This window comes from Stenella coeruleoalba (assembly GCF_951394435.1).
Source record: "Stenella coeruleoalba genome assembly, chromosome: X".
NCBI classification, from domain to species: Eukaryota; Metazoa; Chordata; class Mammalia; order Artiodactyla; family Delphinidae; genus Stenella; species Stenella coeruleoalba.
In genome coordinates, this window is record NC_137152.1 from 26,673,970 (window position 1) to 26,696,996 (window position 23,027).

Here is a 23,027-nt window from a genome sequence, read left to right on the forward strand (position 1 = left end):
TTTTTGTGAGTGTGTATCTGTATTCTTCTGTGTGATTTTGTCAGTATAGCTTTGCTTTCAACATTTGTCCTAGAGTTTTGTCCATCCATTTTTCTTTCTTTTTTACTTTAAAAAATTGTTTTCTTAATAATTATTTTTTATTTTAAACACTTTATTTTATTTTACTTTATTTTATTTTATTCTCTTTCTTTCATTCTTTCTATTTTTTCTCCCTCTTATTCTGAGCTGTGTGGATGAAAGGCTCTTGGTGCTCCAGCCAGGAGTCAGTGCTGTGCCTCTGAGATGGGAGAGCCAACTTCAGGACACTGGTCCACAAGAGACCTCCCAGCTCCACGTAATATCAAATGGCAAAAATCTCCCAGAGATCTCCATCTTAATGTCAAGACCCAGCTACACGCAACGACCAGCAAGCTACAGTGCTGGACACCCTATGCCAAACAACTAGCAACACAGGAACACAGCCCCATCCATTAGCACAGAGGCTGCCTAAAATAATAATGCCACAGACACCCTAAAACACACCACCAGAAGTGGACCTGCCCACCAGAAAGACAAGACCCAGCCTCATCCACCAGAACACAGGCACTAATCCCCTTCACCAGGAAACCTACACAACCCAGTGACCCAACCTTAGCCACTGGGGACAGACACCAAAAACAACGGGAACTATGAACCTGCAGCCTGTGAAAAGGAGACACCAAACACAGTAAGTAAAGCAAAATGAGAGACAGAAAAACACACAGCAGATGAAGGAGCAAGGTAAAAACCCACCAGACCTAATAAATGAAGAGGAAATAGGCAGTCTACCTGAAAAAGAATTCAGATAATGATAGAAAAGATGATCCAAAATCTTGGAAATAGAGAAAATACAAAAACATTTAACAAGGACCTAGAAGAACTAAAGAGCAAACAAACAATGATGAATAACATAAAAAATGAAATTAAACGTTCTCTAGAAGGAATAAATAGCAGAATAACTGAGGCAGAAGAACGGATAAGTGACCTGGAAGATAAAATAGTGAAAATAACTATTGCAGAGCAGAATAAACAAAAAAGAATGAAAAGAACTGAGGACAGTCTGAGAGACCTCTGGGACAACACTAAACACACCAACATTCGAATTAAAGGGGTCCCAGAAGAAGAAGAGAAAAAGAAAGAGACTGAGAAAATATTTGAAGAGATTATAGTTGAAAACATCCCTAATATGGGAAAGGAAGTAGTTAATCAAGTCCAGGAAGCACAGAGAATCCCATATAGGATAAATCCAAGGAGAAACATGCCAAGACACATAGTAATCAAACTATCAAAAATTAAATACAAAGAAAACATATTAAAAGCAGCAAGGGAAAAACAACAAATAACACACAAGGGAATCCCCATAAGGTTAACAGCTAATCTTTCAGCAAAAACTCTGCAAGCCAGACGGGACTGGCAGGACATATTTAAAGTGATGAAGGAGAATAACCTGCAACCAAGATTACTCTACCCAGCAAGGATCTCATTCAGATTAGATGGAGAACTTAAAACCTTTACAGACAAGCAAAAGCTGAGAGAGTTCAGCACCACCAAACCAGCTTTACAACACAAATGCTCAAGGAACTTTTCTAGGCAGGGAACACAAGAGAAGGAAAAGACTTACAATAACAAACCCAAAACAATTAAGAAAATGGGAATAGGAACATACATATCAATAATTACTTTAAATGTAAATGGATTAAATGATCCCACCAAAAGACACAAGCTTGCTGAATGGATACAAAAACAAGACCCATATATATGCTGTCTACAAGACACCCACTTCAGACCCAGGAACACAAACTGACTAAAAGTGACCAGAAGGAAAAAGATATTCCATGCAAATGGAAATCAAAAGAAAGCTGGAGTAGCAATTCTCATATCAGACAAAATAGACTTTAAAAGAAAGACTATTACAAGAGACATGGACACTACATAATGATCAAGGGATCAATCGAAAAAGAAGATATAACAATTGTAAATATTTATGCACCCAACATAGGAGCACCTCAGTACATAAGGCAAACACTAACAGCCATAAAAGGGGAAAGCGACAGTAACACAATCATAGTAGGGTACTTTAACACTCTACTTTCACCAATGGACAGATCATCCAAAATGAAAATAAATAAGGAAACACAAGCTTTAAATGATACATTAAACAAGATGGACTTAATTGATATTTATAGGACATTCCATCCAAAAACAACAGAATACACATTCTTCTCAAGTGCTCATGGAAGATTCTCCAGGATAGATCATATCTTGGGTCACAAATCAAGCCTTGGTAAATTTAAGAAAACTGATATCAAATCAAGTATCTTCTCCGACCACAACGCTATGAGAGTAGATATCAATTATAGGAAGAGATCTGTAAAAAATAAAAACACATGGAGGCTAAACAATACACTACTTAATAGCGAAGTGATCACTGAAGAAATCAAAGAGGAAATAAAAAAATACCTAGAAACAAGTGACAATGGAGACATGATGACCCAAAACCTATGGGATGCAGCAAAAGCAATTCTAAGAGGGAAGTTTATAGCAATACAATCCTACATTAAGAAACAGGAAACATCTCAAATGAACAACCTAACCTTGCACCTAAAGCCATTAGAGAAAGAAGAAAAAAAAAAAAAAAACCCAAAGTTAGCAGAAGTAAAGAAATCATAAAGATCAGATCAGAAATAAATGAAAAAGAAATGAAGGAAACGATAGCAAAGATCAATAAAACTAAAAGGTGGTTCTTTGAGAAGATAAACAAAATTGATAAACCATTAGCCAGACTTATCAAGAAAAAAAGGGAGAAGACTCAAATCAATAGAATTAGAAATGAAAAAGTAACAACCAACACTGCAGAAATTAAAAGGATCATGAGAGATTACTACAAACCACTCTATGCCAATAAAATGGACAACCTGGAAGAAATGGACAAATTCTTCGAAATGCACAACGTGGGGAGAATGAACCAGGAAGACATAGAAAATATGAACAGACCAATCACAAGCACTGAAACTGAAACTGATTAAAAATCTTCCAACAAACAAAAGCCCAGGACCAGATGGCTTCACAGGAGAATTCTATCAAACATTTAGAGAAGAGCTAACACCTATCCTTCTCAGACTCTTCCAAAATATAGCAGAGGGAGGAATACTCCCAAACTCATTCTACGAGGCCACCATCACCCTGCTACCAAAAGCAAAGATGTCACAAAGAAAGAAAACTGCAGGCCAATATCACTGATGAACATAGATGCAGAAATCCTCAACAAAATACTAGCAAACAGAATCCAACAGCACATTAAAAGGATCATACACCATGATCAAGTGGGGTTTATTCCAGGAATGCAAGGATTCTGCAATATATGCAAATCAATCAGTGTGACACACCATATTAACAAACTGAAGGAGAAAAACCCAATGATCATCTCAATAGATGCAGAGAAAGCTTTTGACAAAATTCAACACCCATTTATGAAAAGAACCCAGCAGAAAGTAGGCACAGAGGGAACTCTCCTCAACATAATAAAGGCCATATATGACAAACGCACAACCAACATCGTCCTCAATGGTGAAAAACTGAAACCATTTCCACTAAGATCAGGAACAAGACAAGGTTGCCCACTTTCACCACTGTTATTCAACACAGTCTTGGAAGTTTTCACCACAGCGATCAGAGAAGAAAAGGAAATAAAAGGAATCCAAACTGGAAAAGAAGAAGTAAAGCTGTCACTGTTTGCAGATGACATGATACTATACATAGAGAATCCTAAAGATGCTACCAGAAAACTACTACAGCTAATCAATGAATTTGGAAAAGTAGCAGGATACAAAATTAATGCACAGAATTCTCTGGCATTCCTATACACTAATGATGAAAAATCTGAAAGTGAAATCAAGAAAACACTCCCATTTACCACTGCAACAAAAAGAATAAAATATCTAGGAATAAACCTACGTAAGAAGACAAAAGACCTGTATGCAGAAAATTATAAGACACTGATGAAAGAAATTAAAGATGATACAAATAGATGGAGAGATACACCATGTTTTTGGATTGGAAGAATCAACATTGTGAAAATGACTCTACTATCCAAAGCAATCTACAGATTCAATGCAACCCCTATCAAACTACCACTGGCATTTTTCACAGAACTAGAACAAAAAAATTCACAATTTGTATGGAAACACAAAAGTCCCCGAATAGCCACAGCAATCTTCAGAACGAAAAAGGGAGCTTCAGGAATCAGGCTCCTGGACTTCAGAGTATACTACAAAGCTACAGTAATCAAGATAGTATGGTACTGGCACAAAAACATAAATATAGATCAATGGAACAGGTTAGAAAGCCCAGAGATAAACCCATGCACATATGGTCACCTTATCTTTTATGAAGGAGGCAAGAATATACAGTGGAGAAAAGACAGCCTCTTCAATAACTTGCTGGGAAAACTGGACAGCAAATGTAAAAGAATGAAATTAGAACACTCCCTAACACCATACACAAAAATAAACTCAAAATGGATTGAAGATCTAAATGTAAGGTAAGACACTATCAAACTCTTAGAGGAAAACATAGGCAGAATACTCTATGGCATAAATCACAACAAGATCCTTTTTGACCTGCCTCCTAGAGAAATGGAAATAAAAACAAAAATAAACAAATGGGACCTAATGAAACTTCAAAGCTTTTGCACAGCAAAGGAAAACATAAATAAGACCAAAAGACAACCCTCAGAATGGGAGAACATATTTGCAAATGAAGCAACTGAGAAAGGGTTAATCTCCAAAACTTACAATCAGCTCATGCTGGTCAATATCAAAAAAACAAACAACCCAATCCAAAAATGGGCAGAAGAGCTAAACAGACATTTCTCCAAAGAAGATATACAGATTGCCAACAAACACATGAAAGAATGCTCAACATCATTAATCATTAGAGAAATGCAAATCAAAACTACAATGAGATATCATCTCACACCAGTCAGAATGGCCATTATCAAAAAATCTAGAAACAATAAATGCTGGAGAGGGTGTGGAGAAAAGGGAACCCTCTTGCACTGTTGGTGGGAATGTAAATTGATACAGCCACTATGGAGAACAGAATGGAGGTTCCTCAAAAAACTACAAATAGAACTACCATACGACCCAGCAATCCCACTACTGGGCATATACACTGAGAAAACCATAATTCAAAAAGAGTCATGTACCACAGTGTTCATTACAGCTCTATTTACAATAAACAGGACATGGAATCAACCTAAGTATCCATTGATAGATGAATGCATAAAGAAGATGTGACACATACATACAATGGAATATTACTCAGCCAGAAAAAGAAACTAAATTGAGTTATTTGTAGAGAGGTGGATGGACCTAGAGTCTGTCATACAGAGTGAAGTAAGTCAGAAAGAGAAAAACAAATACCGTATGCTAACATATATATATGGAATCTAAGAAAAAAAAAAAAGTTCATGAAGAACCTGGGGCAAAACGGGAATAAAGACACCAACCTACTAGAGAATGGACTTTAGGATATGGGGTGGGGGAAGGGTAAGCTGTGACAAAGTGAGAGAGTGGCATGGACATATATACACTACCAAATGTAAAACAGATAGCTAGTGGGAAGCAGCCACAGAGCACAGGGAGATCAGCTCGGTTCTTTGTGACCACCTAGAGGGGTGGGATAGGGAGGGTGGGAGGGAGGGAGATGCAACAGGGAAGAGATATGGGAACATATGTGTATGCATAACTGATTCACTTTGTTATAAAGCAGAAACTAACACACCACTGTAAAGGAATTATACTCCAATAAAGGTGTTAAAAAATCCAATAAAAATCAAAACAGAATACACTGCAAAGACAGATGATCACAAAGAACAGCATAAGTATACATTACTCAACCATGAACATTTTTCTAGAATTATAAACTTTTTGATCTGATTCAGATTTGTACCTTAGATATCTATACTGGTTATAAAGTGGAAACTATGAAAAATTCATGTATGCAAAGTAGATGAATGGTCATTGGGAAGCATGGCATAAAATCTAAGCCAGAAAATTATACACACCACGTTGATCCTTTTCAGTCACCATCTCAATTAGTGATTTAATTCCAATAATTTTGTGTCCATTTTTCTGATGACAGGTATTTAGGGAGCTTAACAAACAGAAATTTGTTTGACTCTCAAACAGATTTGTTTGACTCTGAAATTTGACTCTCAAAAGTCTGAATCCAGAGAGTGTTCGGACTCCCATAGAATACATCATGATGAAACAAGGTAGTCAGCCATTTTTACCAATTAAAAAATAGCTTACAATTATCATTAATATTATAAAGACATTTATGATATATTAAATGCAAAAATATAAGAGCATAAGGCAAAAGCAGATTATAATGTGCACATGTTATTCCTCAAATATTATAGTACAGTATATTATAGTATATAATATACTATGTGTATTGTATATTATAGTATAATCAAGCCTTTGCTGATGCAGCTTCCATCTACTTGTGGACTTAAAGAAAGCCTATCTAGAATTATTGGATAACTGCTGGAAAGCCTACATCTTCAATGAGAAAAGTTACAACAATCTGAAGGATGAAGCTTTTGTAGTGGATATTTGAGTGAGGTCCAGCAATTCAAATGATACCTATTGCTTGGCATATCACCCACTGGACCAATGTAACCAGGCCCAATACCTTTGTTAAAACTGGTGAGAATGAAGCAATCTCTTTTTCAACAGATCTACACATGAGAGAATGGAAGCCTATTTTAAATGACCACATGACTCTGATAATGATTTAGCAGATTTGAAAAATAAGAAAGAAACCAGGTAATCTTTAGAGCACCTGGTTCCAGCCATGCCTAAAGACAGGAAATCTATTCCTAGGTTTTTGCATTAGATGAGTCAAATAAATTAACTTTTACATTTAAGATAGTCTGAATTGTGAGAGGATCCCTACATCCTTCAAAACATTAAGTTTAAGAATCTCTCACTGGTCTTCCCTGGTGGTGCAGTGGTTGAGAGTCTGCCTTCCGATGCAGGGGACACGGGTTCGTGCCCCGGTCCAGGAAGATCCCACATGCTGCGGAGCGGCTCGGCCCATGAGCCATGGCCGCTGAGCTTGCGCGTCCAGAGCCTGTGCTCCACAATGGGAGAGGCCACAACAGTGAGAGGCCTGCGTACCGCAAAAAAAAAAAAAAAAAAAAAAAAGAATCTCTTATTAATAAGAACTGCTTAACAATGGAATGGATAAATGTAACAAATTGCTATTGGAAGCAAATGCCATAAAATAAATAAATTTGCTCTTGGGAGCAAATCTCAGATGATTTAAGGACAAACAATGTAAGACAGCAGGAAGAGCTTAGATACAATATATTGTCATGAAAATAGAAGCAAAAGAAAATACAAAAATATTTTTGAAAGGAAAGCAATGGGTGGGAGGAAGAAATAGATCAAAAATGATTATGTTTCCCCCACATTTAGTATTAAACACTTCATCTTTGTAGCTGAAAAGAATAGAACTAAAAGGGAAAAATACAAGGAGTAAACACAATAGCTGCCAGATTAGTGAATCTTCCCATCAAAATGATGACAATGTGTGCCATTCTAATATTATGTAAAAAGTATTAAAATATAATCAACCTGTAGGCTAGCTCCAGATGGAGAGAACAGAACTGAATACACTGTACGATGTTTTCTCCCTTGCTCCCAAGCCCCTTGCTCAGTAGTTGTGGGTTCTCAGAATAATACCATTGAGGACACACTGTTGACCAGCAAACGTCAGAGTGAAGAAAACAAACAAAAAAAAAGAAATGGCAAAGTAAATTTTTAAATATAATTGTAGATTAAAAGGAAAACAAAACATATCAAAATTTATGGGATGCACCTAAAGCAGTGCTCAGAGTGAAATTTATAGCTATAAATGCCTCCATCTAAAAGATATTTTAAATCAATACCTAACACCTTGCACCATAAGAGACAAGGGGAAAAAAATTATAGCCAAACAAAGTAGAATAGAGAAAATAATAAATATTAGAACAGAAATTAAAGTATAGGAAAAAATTAAGGAAATCAAAAGTTGGTCTTTGAAAACATTATCAAATTTTTAAAACCGTTAGCAAGAATGACCAAGGAAAAAAAAAGAGAGAAGATTCAAATTACCAAAGTCATGAATATAAAAAAGGTAAAATAAATACTAACTTTACAGAAATTTAATAGAAGGATTATAAGGAAATACAATGTACAGCTGTATACAAACAAATTAGATAACCTAGAAGAAATGTGCAAATTTCTAGAAAGACACAAATTACTTAAACTGACCCAAGAAGAAATATAAAATCTGAATAGACTTATAGAAAGGGATTGAAGAAGGAATCAAAAGACTTCCCACTTAGAACAGCCAAAACCCAAACAACTTCATTGGTGAAATGTACCAAACATTTCATGAAGAATTAATATCAATCTTCACAAAAACAGAAATGGAGGGAATACTTCACAGGCCATTCTCTAAGACCAGGTTAACAGAAATAAACAACTCTGTTTACGGTCAACTGCATTTCAACAAGGTACCAAGATAATTTAGTGGGGAAAAGATATTCTTGTTCTTTACATAATGATGCATATAAAATGACACCTTAATTACTGTAAAAGCATGTTATTCTTTGCAGTGAAAAAACTCAATTATATGCCATTTTCTAGAAACTGGAAAAAATAACCTACAGTTCATTTAGAAAAGTAAATGTATAAGAATTGCCAAAAAGTTTTGAAATATATGTTTAGTGAAAGAAAATTTGCCATACCAATTATTAAAAAGCAAGCAATCCAAGAGGAAAAGTCAGATATGTTGCAGTGCCTTTTCTGATCTAGCCTTAGAAGTCACACACCATCACATCCATAATATCCCATGGGTCATATATTAGCTCTACTTGATGTGGGAGGGGACTACATAACAGCATGAATACCAGGAGGTAAGGATCATTGGGTGTCATTTATAATAACAGCTACCACAAAATTTTAGTAAGAAATTTCTTAAAACTGTTTTAAGAACATATAACAAATAATCTAAACTTTTATATACTTGATAAAATAAAATATGTGAAGGATAAACTGATACAGAAACAACAACAAATACAGAAAAAAGTACCTACCTGGACAGAAATTTATAGAAACATTACACTCTTCAATTGGTCGCAGAGTCCCACTGAGTATGCTAAATTTGAATATGCCATCTTCGAAAAGTTTACCAGTATTACTAGTATCCAAATTCCACTCTAAATCTTTTTTTGAAGTATTATGTAAAACAAGATCCTGTTCACACATAAAAAATAAGAGATTTATAAAGATTATAATATGCAATATAAAATTTAGTTTGTATTGCTGTAGCAACTTGATAGTCCTAGGCACAAAGTCAAGCAATTAAATGTGGTAATCATAGATAAAATGTTTTAAAAGTGATGTTAGGCAAACAAAGGGGTATGCAAATATGTTCACAGCCTGTCAACAACTATGAAAAGTACTCAAAGGAGCTATGCTAGTTAGCAAGGACACAGAGTAACAAGAACCTTCATTCATGATGGTGAGAATGCAAATTGGTACAGTCACTTTGGAAGACAGTTTGACAGCTTCTTATAATGTTAAACATATGTCTACCAAGTGACCCAGTAATCCTACTCTTAGGTATTTTCTTAAGTAAATTGAAAATTTATGTTCACACAAAAATCTGTATGTGAATGTTTATAATAGCTTTGTTCATAATCACCAACCAATGGAAGTAGAAACAAACAAGATTTCCATCAACAAATGAATGTATAAACAAACTGTGGTACATCCATACAATGGGATAAAATTCAGTGACAAAATAAGTAAAATATTAATTCATGCAAAAACATAAGTGAAGATTAAATATATTTTGTTAAGTGAAAGATGCCAGACCCAAATTTCTACATACTGTATAATTAAATTACCTGTCATTCTGGAAATGCACAATTTTGTGGGTGGAAAAAAAAAATCAATTGCTGCCAAGTGTCAGTGGAAAGAGAAGTAGGTGGTTGCTAAGGGGTTATACAGAGAATTTTTAGTGTAATGAAACTGTTCTGTATGGCACTGAAGTAGTAAATAAATTATTCTATACATTTTTAAAAACTCATACAACTGTATACTGCAAAGAGTGAACTTAAAGGTATGTAAATTAAAAACAATCAACCAAGATGCTGGGGATCCCAGCATGGACTGTAGACTGTGACAAGTTATATCACAAATGTAGGAAATAACCTCACCAAAGGTAGTGTGGGTGGTAAGGAGTGTCCTAACTAATTCTGGAAAACTGTGTTTTGACTGGAAACTATAAAGCTAAAGACAAAAAGATACTCTTTGTAAACACTGTACCCTAGTTGGAAAATATGTTAAGAATTCTAAAAGGGTACAGGTTAAAAATTCTGAAACTTCTTTACTAAGTCCACCAGAGTTAAAAAATAAGTAAATATATTATAAACAAGAGAGTCAGATTTCTCACTGTCAGAGTTAAAAATGACAAGGGAGAAAGACTGAAATGAACCTTGTGGTGCTGGATTACAGTCAGAGTTATCAGTTTGAATTCATGTTTAGATAAACAAACAGGAAAAGACATATAAATAGATGATAGACAGGCAGATAGACAGATAGATAATTTCCAATATATGTGTACTCATGGATTAGTACACATACAAATACTTCCTTTCTAGGCCAAAAGGGCCTAGAACACGTGACACCACGGTAGCAGCAAGCACACCTAGTGTACAGATCTTGGTTTCTAAATACCATTCTCCTGTAAAAGATAATGAGGTTTCTTCGAGAAAATGTTGACTCAAGAGCTGGAACAACTAAAATAAAAGTGACCCTGGGAGGGAGACCTTCAAGATGGCAGAGGGATAAGACAGAGAGATCACCATCTTCTCCACAAATACATCCAAAATACATTTACATGCGGAACAACTCCTACAGAACACATACTAAACGTGCGCAGAAGACCTCATACTTCCCAAAAGGCAAGAAACTCCCCACGTACCTGGGTAGGGCAAAAGAAAAAAGAGAAAACAGAGACAAAACAATAGGGATGGGACCTGTACCAGTGGGAGGGAGCTGTGAAGGAGGAAAAGTTTCCACACGCTAGAAAGCCCCTTCACGGGCGGAGACTGCGGGTGGCAGAGGGGGGATGCTTCAGAGCCACGGAGGAGAGTGCAGCAACAGAGGTGCAGAGGGCAAAGCAGAGAGATTCCCACACAGAGGATTGGTGCCAACCAGCACTCACCAGCCCGAGAGGCTTGTCTGCTCACTCGCCGGGATGGGTGGGGACTGGGAGCTGAGGCTCAGGCTTCAGAGGTCAGATCCCAGGGAGAGGACTGGGGTTGGCTGCGTGAACACTGCCTGAAGGGGGCTAGTGCGCCACGGCTAGCCGGGAGGGAGTCCGGGAAAAAGTCTGGAGCTGCCAAAGAGGCAAGAGACTTCTTCTTCCCTCTTTGTTTCCTGGTGCGCGAGAAAACCATAATTCAAAGAGTCATGTACCACAATGTTCACTGCAGCTCCATTTACAATAGCCAGGACATGGAAGCAATCTAAGTGTCCATTAACAGATGAATGGATAAAGAAGATGTGGCACATATATACAATGGAATATTACTCAGCCATAAAAAGAAATGAAACTGAGTAATTTGTAGTGAGGTGGATGGACTCAGAGTCTGTCACAGAGTGAAGTAAGTGAGAAAGAGAAAAACAAATACTGTCTGCTAACACATATATATGGAATCTAAGGGAAAAAAAAAACGTTTTTTAGAACCTAGGGGCAGGACAGGAATAAAGATGCAGACATAGAGAATGAACTTGACACGGGGAGGGCGAAGTGTAAGCTGGGCCAAAGTGAGAGAGTGGCATGGACTTATATACACTATCAAATGTAAAATAGATAGCTAGTGGGAGGCAGCCACATAGCACAGGGAGATCAACTCGGTGCTTTGTGACAACCTAGAGGGGTGGGATAGGGAGGGTGGGAGGGAGACGCAAGACGGAGGGGATATGGGGATATATGTATATGTATAGCTGATTCACTTTGTGATACAGTAGAAACTAACACACCATTGTAAAGCAATTATACTCTAATAAAGATGTTAAAAAAGTGACCCTGGACCATTTTGTAGCAAAGGAAGTAAGAGAATGCTTTAAAATCATAAAGAAGGGAGTATATCAAAGGGCCAATCTAAAAGAGGTCCTTATGGCCAAAGCTGGAACAGTTTTAGCAACAAAATAAAAAATGTAACATTGGATTAAAAGTATGGAATAAATATATGTGAGGTCACAGCGATATATTAAGTAACTAACTAACTAAATAAATAAATGGAGAGAGGAAATAACCTTTCTTACAGAAAAATTCCAAATAATATATGTAAATATCCCCTCCAGAAGATGGAGCTTGTCCCCTACCCCTTGAGTCTGGGCTGAAATAGATGACTCACTTCCAAAGCATAGAGTGTGGAAAGGGAAAAATAGTTTCTCCAACTTCACAGTGGAGAAACCTGGCATGTATACTGATACCATGTCCTCCCTTCACATGATATGACAAAAAGCACATTTCACCTCTGTGACATTCTTCCCCAAAGTCCATGGAAAATAAGAACTGAGCCTAGTCAAGGTGGAAAATATAAGACAAACTGAAATTAAAGAACATTCTAGAAAAAAAAAAAAAGCCAGACCAGTATTTTTTTTAAATTAACATGGTCATAAAAAATTAGTAAGATTGAGAACCTGTCATACATTAGAAGAGACTAAATGCAATATGGTATCCTGGATTGGACCCTATTACAGTAAAAGGACCTTAGTAAATACCTGGTGAAATGTGAATAGTCTGTTGTTTAGTTAATAATATTTTACTAATGTTAACTTCTTAGTGTTAAAAAATTGTTCTCTGGTTGTATAAGGTGTTAACATTGGGGAAAGTTGTGTAAAGTGTATGCAGAAAGTCCCTGCACTCTCTTTGTGATGATGTTCCTATAAATCTGGGAGCTATGTACATGACTTGTGTGCAAACTCATCTTTCCAGTGCAACTCGCTATGAAAATAAAAGCTTCAACCAGGTTTTTTTAAACTTTATTCTTCCAAATTGGAAGTGTGTAGAATGATCCATGCAATTGTCACCACAACAAAATAACACACTTTCTTTCTAAAGCATGATTGATTTAAAATATTCAAGATAAAAAAATGAGGCAATTTTACTCCCAGATGTCTCTAAGTACTGAGACACCTATTTAGCTCTAATATTTGTGTACTTTATAACGAAGTTCATTTGCACCTAATAAAGAAAACATCTTTTAATACAGAAGGTGAGCATGGTATCATACCAGTTATATGAATGCCTCATATTTCTCATTCTGAAATTGAGGAAATGGTATAAGATCTCTAACATACTATCCACTTTCTATATCCTAAGAATTGAACTGTTCCAGTCATCTATGGAGAGACATCGTTTAATTAGTTTAGCATGTGTAGTATGGTTATTTTTCTTTATAATTTCATCAAAATGATACATGTGCATAGCTTACACCAATAGTTAAAATACACTTACAAAAAAGTTGGCCTGGGCTTCCCTGGTGGCGCAGTGGTTGAGAGTCCGCCTGCTGATGCAGGGGACACGGGTTCGTGCCCCGGTCCGGGAAGATCCCACATGCCGTGGAGTGGCTGGGCCCGTGAGCCATGGCTGCTGAGCCTGCGCGTCCGGAGCCTGTGCTCCGCAGCGGGAGAGGCCACAACAGTGAGAAGCCCGCATACCACCCCCCCCCCAAAAAAAAAAAAAGTTGGCCCACTCAGCTCCTCCTCATCAACAGTCCTGCTTCCCAGAAGCAACCAATTTTAACCAATTCTTATTTCAATTTTCTCTAACAGTTATAGCCTATTCTAAATGTGATACTGATATAGCTTACTTTAGGATTTTTATTGCTGCCATAACAAATTACCACAAAGTTAGTGGTTTAAAACAAAACAAATTTATCTCATTACAGTCTTGTAGATTAGAAGGTCAATGCAGATATCACTGGACTAAAACCAAGGTGTTAGAAAGAACTGTGATACTTTCCGGAGGTTCTAGAGAAGAATCTGTTTCCTCGCCAGTCTCAGTTTCTAGAGTTCAGACAAATTCTTTAGCTGGTGGCCTCCTTGCACTATCTTCAAATCCAGCAACATCACATCTCTCTGACCCCTCTTCTATCATCACATATCCTTCTGACCACTGTCAGGAAAAGTTCTCTGTTCTTAACTCTTCATGTGATTAGACTGGGACCACCTACATAATCTCAGACAATTTCCCATGCTCAGGATCATTATTCTAATTACACTATACATCAGCAAAGTATCTCTTACAATATAAGGGACTGTATTTACGAATGCAGGAAAACTGATATAAAAGACAAAAAAAGGGGCACTACCAATACAAATTTCTACAATGTATGCCTGAGCTTCTTTATTATGCAAGTCTCTCTTTTTTTTCTTTCCAGATGGATTCATAATTAGAAGAGAGGCAGAAAGATAAGAAATAAAGAGTAGATTATCATAGAAGTGACTGTATTATATATCTGGACTTTTTCAATTTTTATTATTGCCTCTCCCATTTCCTCACCTGTATGGAACATATTTCACGTTAATTTTAATCACAGCTTCCATTTGTATAAAGAAAGAGGGATAACCATTCAATTTAATATATTTTGAATAGTCCTATTAAAATATACATATATAAAATAAGTGGCTTTATACATTTGTATACTTTGATTATTACTTCTGAGAAATACGGTCTATATATACATATATATATATGCAAGTTCTCGACAATGAAAGTATTCTTAAAACACATCCTTCAGAATAATCACCTTAATAAACTGAAAACCATAATCAGAAAAAAAATGTAAATTGCAACAATTCTCTATACACACCTGAGTTTTTGTGACACTTTTATTAGGATCCATAGTATGTAATGGGATTTCAAATATAAAATCAGTGCTGGAAAATGTCACTGGTGCTTGCAACACTGTGAGAGGAAAGCAAATACACTGTTAAAATACTAATAGACATAAGCTCACAGATAATTTTTACTTTACATTTAAATTTTCTACCTATTTTTGTATTTCCAGCCAGAAAATAAAATTATGTTTAAAAACATTTCAGGAATATCTTGGTTTATCACATCTGTAAGTTCCCATTTTGTAATGGTAGTTAATTACAAGTAAAATATAAAATGTACCCTTGAGTCAATAAGAGTCTAAAATATACTAAATATTAATCTCAGGAAAAAAATAGACAAAGTTAAAATGATGTCCACAGTAAAATTTCACCAATGCAGAAGTACAGAAGTGAAAAGAAATATAGAAGGAAAAATTATTGGAATATAGGGAAAATATATAGATGGCATATCAAAAAACATTCTATACATGAAACAGAAAAGCTCTATGGAGAAAATGGCTATTCATGGAAGGTTAGGAATGGAATCATATGTAAAAATACATTAGAGAAGATATTATCTGCTGGAAACCCCTATATTTTTAATAGATTTTTAGAGCAATTTTAGATTCACAGAACTGAGCAGAGATTTCCCATATAACCCCCTCACCACTGCCACACACACAGCCTCTTCCATTATCAACATCCTCTACCACGGCGGTACATTCGTTACACAGGAACCTGCAATGACACATCATTATAAGCTAATGCCCACTGTTTACATTAGTGATCATTCATGGTGTACATTCTCTAGGTTTGAACAAATGTATAGTGACATCTATCCACCACTATAGTTTCATACAGAGGAGATTCACTGCCCTCAAAATCCTCTGTGGTCTATTTGTCTCTCTCTCCCCACAACCCTTGGAAGCTACTGATCTTTTTTATTGCCTCCATAGTTTTACATCTTCCAAAACGTTATAGTTGGAATGATACAGTACGTAGGCTTGTGAGATTAGATTCTTTCACTTAGTAATGTACATTTAAGGTTCTTCCATGTCTTTTCATGATGTGATAGCTCATTTCTTTTTAGTGCTAAATAATATTCCACTGTCTGGATGTACCACAGTTTATCCATTCACCTACTTGGATAAACAAGATTTGGAAGGACATCTTGGTTGCTTCCAAATTTTGGCAATTATGAACAAAGCTGCCATAAAATTTACATGCAGGTTTTTGTGTGAATATGAGTTTTCAACTCTTTTAGGTAAATACCAAGGAGAGTGATCTGCTGGATCGTATTATAAGAGTATGTTTAGTGTTGGAAAAAACCACCAAATGCCCAACTGTCTTCCAAAGAAGCAATATTATCTTTCAATCCCATCAGCAATGCAATCTCACTAGCAATTGCATTCACATCAGCTCCTGTTGTTCACATCCTCATCAGCATTTAGCATTGTCAGTGTTCTGGATTCTGGCCATGCTAATAGGTGTATAGTGGTATCTTATTGTTGTTTTAATTTGCATTTTCTTGATAACATATGATGTGGAGCATTTTTTCATGTGCTTATCTGCCATCAGTATATCTCCTTTAGTAAAGTGTATGTTCAGATCTCTGACCCATGTTTTAATTGGTTTTTCTTATTGTTGCATTTTGAATTCTCTGTATATGTCTTTTGCAAATATTTTCTCCCATTCAGCAGCTTGTCATTTGGTATCTTAATACTGTCTTTGGCAGAGCATAATTTTTTAATATTAATTAGGTCCAGCTTATTCTTTCATAGATCTTGCCTTTGTTGTTGTACCGAAAATGTCACTGCCAAACCCAAGGTCATTTTAGAGATGTTTTCCTATGTTATTTTCCATGAGTTTTATAGTTTTGCATTTTACATTACGGTCTTCAATCCATTTTGAGTTAATTTTTATGAAGGGTATAAAGTCTGTGTCTAGATTCATTGTTTTTGCTTGTGGATGTCCAATTATTCAGTACCATTCTTTAAAAAGGCTATTCCAAATTGTACTGCCTCTACTCCTTTGTCAAAGATGAGTTGACTATACTTATGCAGGCCTGTTTCTGGGCTCTTTTTTCTGTTCCATTGATCTATTTGTCTAGTTTTGTCAATACTAAACTCTCCTGATTATTGTACCTTTGTAGTAACTCTTGAAGTTGGGTAGTGTCTGTCCTCTAACTTTGTTCTGTTCGCTCAATAGCATGTTGGCCACTGTGAGTCTTTTCCCTTTTCATATAAACTTTGAATCAATATGTCTGTCAATATCCACAAAATAACTTGCTGGGATTTTGACTGGGAATGCATTGAATCTCTAGATAAAGTTGGGAAGAACTGCCAACTTGACAATACTGAATCTTTCCATGCATTAACATGGAATATTGCTCCATTTATTTAATTCTTCTTTGATATCCTTCATCAGAGCTTTGTAGTGCTCCTCATATAGCTCTTATTAAGTATTTTGTTCAATTTATACCTAAGTATTTCATTTTTGTTGGGTGCTAATATAAATGGTATTTTGTATTTAATTTTAAATTCCATTTTACATTACTTGTATACAGGAAAGCAACTGACTTTTGTATATTAGCCTGTATCCTGCAACCTTACTATAATAGCTTATTAGTTCTAGTTTTGTTTTAATTTACTCAGGTTTTCTATAGACAATCATGTCACCCACAGACAAAGGCAGTTTTAGTTCTTCCTTCCTAATCTGTATACCTTTCAATTCCTTTTTGTGTCTTATTGCGTTAGCTAAGTCTTCCAGTACAATGTTGAGAAATAGTGGTGAGAGGGGATATCCTAGCCTGGTTTCTGTTCTTAGTGAGAAAGCTTCAAGTTTCTCACTATTAAGAATGACGTTAGCTGTGGGGGGTTTTCATAGATATTTTCTGTCAAGTTGAGAAAGTTCCCCTCCATCACTCATTTACTGAATTTTTTAAATGTATATATGGGTAATGGATTTTGTAAAATGTTTTTCTGCATCTACTGATATGATCATGTGATATTTTCTTCTTTAGCCTGTTAATGTGATGGCTTAATTTTTTTTTCTTTCTAATAAAAAAAGTTGTATGTTCTTCATAAAGAAAACTGTAAGAACACAAAAAATCACCCCAAATTATCTATACTCTACCCACTCAGAAATCATTACCGTTTATGTTTTGTCTACATACAATTTTTCATATACACATATATATTTCCATAACCCAAAAGTGGGGCCATATAACCACATTTTGTAATCTGCACTTTTTTTAAACAAGATATCATGAATTTTCTTAGAAGTACAGCATTCCTTAATAAACTCATAGTATAATCTAATTACCCAATCCCCTATTGCTGGACATTTAGGTTACTCCCAGTATTTCACCATCATTGGTAATGCTCTAATGAACATCTTTATATATTCCTTTGTTTTCTTAGGATAAATTCCTAAGGAATGTTCTTAACAGAGAAAACTGATATTTGGGGGTTGTATCTATAATATATATTTCACTGGTTTAAGTTATAGTTTGCTTATTTAAAATATATCTTCAATTCCTCTAGTGCTTTTACTTTGCACAGTGCTTTCCGCTTTGCCAAGTATGCAAGGAAGCTACCAATTGTCCTTTTTTTACTGATAAGAAAACTGGTTAATTGAGTTTTGAATGTGAACCAGCCTTGCATACATGAGATACCCCTATACCTCTTTCCCCTTCCCACTGGTAACCACTAGTTTGTTCTCTATATATGTAAGTCTGTTCCTGTTTTGTTATATATTGGGTTGGCCAAAGAGTTCATTTGGGTTTTCCCATAAGATGTTATGGGAAAACCCAAATGAACTCTTTGGCCAACCCAATATATTCATTTATTTTTTATATTCCACATACAAGTGAAAACAGAGTATTTGTCTTTATCTGCAAGGACCTTTTTAATAACAAAATAATCCTAATTCCTCCCTACCTTCCTTAAGATACTTATAGCATAATTGTTTGATTACTGTCATTGTTTCATTATTGTCATTAATTTCACTTACATACAAGTATACATAAACATATATATAAATAAATACCGTTGTGTTATTATGTTGAATAAACTTAAACGTCAGATCAAGAATATGAAAAATAAAAAATCTTATTTTACCTTTATTTATTTTGTCTCCAGTGCTCTTTTCTTTATATAGACTTAAGTTTCCCACCTATAACATTTTTTTTCTCACTAAAGAACTTCTTTTACTACTTCTTTCAAGGCAGGTCTATTGGCAACAAATCCCCTCAATTTTTGTTTTTCTGAAAAAGTCTTTATTTCTCCTTCACTTTTGAAGGATAATTTCTCAAGGTACAGGATTCTAGATTGGTGTTTTTTTGTCTCTCAACACTTTATATATTTCCCTCCATTCTTTTCTTGCTTGCATAGTTTGTGAGAAGAAGTCACATATAATTCTTATCTTTGCTCCTCAATATAGTATGGTGTTTTTTCCTCTGAATTACTTCAGGATTTTTTAAAATTAATTTTTATTATAGTTGCTTTACAATGTTGTGTTAGTTTCTGCTGTACAGCTAAGTGAATCAGTTATACATATACATATGTCCACTCTTTTATATTCCCTTTCCATCTAGGTCACCACAGAGCACTGAGTAGAATTCCCTGTGCTATACGGTAGGTTCTCATTAGTTATCTATTTTATATATAGTAGTGTATATATGTCAATCCCAATCTCCCAATTCATCCCAACACCCTTCCACCCTTGATAACTATAAGTCTGTTTTCTACATCTGTGACTCTATTTCTGCCTTGCAAACAAGTTCATGTGTACCATTTTTCTAGATTCCACATAAATATTATACGGTATTTGTCCTTCTCTTTCTTACTTACTTCACTTTGTACGACAATCTTTAGATCCATCCATGTTGCTGCAAATGGCATTAATTCATTCCTTTTTATGGCTGAGTAATATTCCATTGTATATATGTATCACATCTTCTTTATATATTCCTCTGTCAATGGATATTTAGGTTGTTTCCATGTCCCGGCTACTGTAAATAGTGCCGCAATGAACATCGGGGTGCATGCATTCTCAGGATTTTTTAATCTTTGATTTTTCTGCAGTTTGAAAGTGATATGCCTAGGTGTAGTTTTGCCATTCATCCTGTGTGGTATTCTCTGAGCTTACTGGATCCATGGTTTGGTGTCTGACTTTAATTTGGACGAAATTCCAGTCATTATGTTTCAAATATTTCTTGTTACTTTCTTTTTCTTCTCCCTCTGGTCTTTCCAGTATACATATATTACATACTTTGTAGTTGTCCCACAGTATGTAGATAGTCTGTCTTTTTTTTTTTGTTTTTTTTCCTCAGTCTTTTCTATCCTTGCTTTTCTTTGGAGATATCTATTGAGATATCCTCAAGCTCATAGATTCTTTCCTCAGCCATGTCCCATCTACTAATACTCCTATCAATGACTCTTCATTTCTGTTCCAGTGTTTTTTGATCTATAACACTTCTTCTGGATCTTTCTTAGAATTTTCATCTCTGCTTATATTGCCCAACTGTTCTTGCATGCTGCTTACTTTATCCATTAGAGTCCTAAGCATATTAATCATAGTTTCTTTAAATTCCCAATGTGATCATTCCAACACCTCTGCCATATCAGCATCTGGTTTTCAATGCTAGTTCTGTCTCTTCAAACTGTGTTTTTCACCTTTTAGTATGTCTTGTACTTTTTTCTTGATCCTTAGACATGATGTACTGGGTAAAAGGAACTGCTGAAAACAGACCTTTAGTAATGTGGTAGTAAGTTGTGGGGAGAGGGGAAACATTCTATAATGCTATGATTAGATCTCAGTCTTTAGGTGAGCCTGTGTCTCTAGACTTTAGCACATGAACTTTACATGTGCTTCTCAATCTGTGCCCCACCACCACCAATCTGGGACTAAATGGCTAGAGTGGGCTGAGTTGGGTATTTCTCTTCTCCCACATAGAAGGTTACAGGACGCTGGAGTTGGATATTTCCCTTCCCTGAGATCAGTGAGGGTCTGATAAAACCCTAGCAGGACCTGGTCAAATAGTTTCTCCTGAGGGCAGACCCTGTTAAGCAGAACAGAATGTTCTGGCATATTTCAAAATTATTCCTTTTCCTCACCCCTGCCAGAAACATGAGGGGATCTTTCTCCTATATTCACTGAGAGAATCAAGTCAAGCTCCTGGAGGTAAAATTCACAAAACTATCAGAGCCCCTAATGACTGGGGCTCCATGGAGATTTTCTCTCAGACTTGTCCATGCTGAACCTCCAGCAATTCATCAATTACAATACAGGTTTCCGTCCTCAGGCATTGATTCCTGAAGTAACTTCCATTCCAGCAAGTTGTGATTCTCTGTATTTGCCCATGACTCTTTCCATTTTCAGGAGCATGAATCTGCCCTGTGACCTCACTTCTCTTATAGATCTAAAAAGATTTGTTGATTTTTCAGTTTGTTTAGCTTTTGTACTTGTTGTAAGGATGGAGCAGTAACTTTCAAGCCTCTTACACAGTGAACCAGAAACCAGAATTGAAAATCTATACTTTTTGAAACTTACCTTGGAGACGTTTGTAATCCTTAATGAAAACTCAAGAATCTTACAAGTTTATGGGAGTGTAAGTCCCTGGAAAGAAACCAATTTCTGATGCAAAAACTCATGTATCTTACAAGTGCTTTTATTATACCAGTGGAATTAATAGATGCTTTGGCAGGAAGTTAGGACATGTGGAATAGGAGAAATGTGTAGATAGTGTTCATCATTGTGTCACCCCCAACTCTTGTCATGAGAAATCCTAGGAAAAGACAATATTATGGCACACTACAAGAAATAGCACATCTAAGATGTTCTGCCTATTTGCAAACTGGCAACTGGGGATAGATCACTGAAATAATAGATTGGTTATATCTTTAAAAACAAAGCACTGTTTTGCCATATTATGACACCATTTAGATATCTCTATTTCATTTATATAAAGCTACATTCTACCCAACACGTTATTAGAGAAACAGTTTCTGGAGAAACTGTTTCTCAAGATTAAAGTCTCACATACTAATATTTTGGTTCCCCCCCTAAATTAAAACATTCATTGGCATCCAGATTGTCAGGAAATGATGTAATAGTTGATGCTGAAGTCAGCATTGTGAGACTCACTAAAAAACGTAATAGGAAAGAATCAACAGACATTTAAGGAACTCCTCAACATGAGGGAGACAGAAATAAAGGAAAAATGATTCAGCAAAAATTGAGACAATGTAGTCAACAGAAGTTCAAATAATTTATAACATACAGATAAAAAGTGTTGCTTTCGGGCTTCCCTGGTGGCGCAGTGGTTGAGAGTCCGCCTGCCGATGCAGGGGACACGGGTTCGTGCCCCGGTCGGGAAGATCCCACATGCCGCGGAGCGGCTAGGCCTGTGAGCCATGGCCGCTAAGCCTGCGCGTCCGGAGCCTGTGCTCCGCAACGGGAGAGGCCACAACAGTGAGAGGCCCACGTACCACAAAAAAAAAAAAAAAAAAAAAAAAAGTGTTGCTTTCATTTAAAAAAAAAGTCTATAAGTAAAGAAATAGAAAAAAGTTCAAAAATCTTGTCAGTTTGAAATCACCAAGATAACTTTTTAAGACATAAAATAGTCAATTCAGAAAGATATCCTGGGAAATAAAATGAAAAGATGAGAAAAAGGATAATAAGGGAGAATATGTAAGATAATTAAAATATATAATATAATCAAAGAGGTACAAAATCTAACCAATATGAGTCAGAGAAAGAAATAAGAAAATAATGGGAAGGAGTTTTTCAAGGAAGCAATTTAGGAAAACTTTATAGAACTGAAGGACATAAGCTTCTAGAGTGAAAAGCTCCACAAGAACTTAGGACAGTGGTAAAGATAAAAGCTTCACACCAAAGTCATCAATGGGAAATAATGGAGTACAGGGATAAAAAAGTTTCTAAAACCTTCTAAAGGGAAAACAGAGGGTAATATATGATGGATGGGAAAGAAGAATGGCATTAGACTTCTAAATGCAACAATGGGAGTTAGAAGATAACGATAGCACC

At 35.8% G+C, this 23,027-nt stretch overlaps 1 protein-coding gene across 1 annotated transcript in view; it reads right to left on the reverse strand.

The window, feature by feature from the left end:
- CFAP47 (cilia and flagella associated protein 47) overlaps positions 1 to 23,027 on the reverse strand; it is a 281,902-nt gene that overhangs the window by 14,638 nt on the left and 244,237 nt on the right. The window contains 2 exon segments of the mRNA XM_079910450.1: positions 9,170 to 9,329; positions 14,969 to 15,063. Coding sequence (XP_079766576.1) covers positions 9,170 to 9,329; positions 14,969 to 15,063 — 255 coding nt within the window.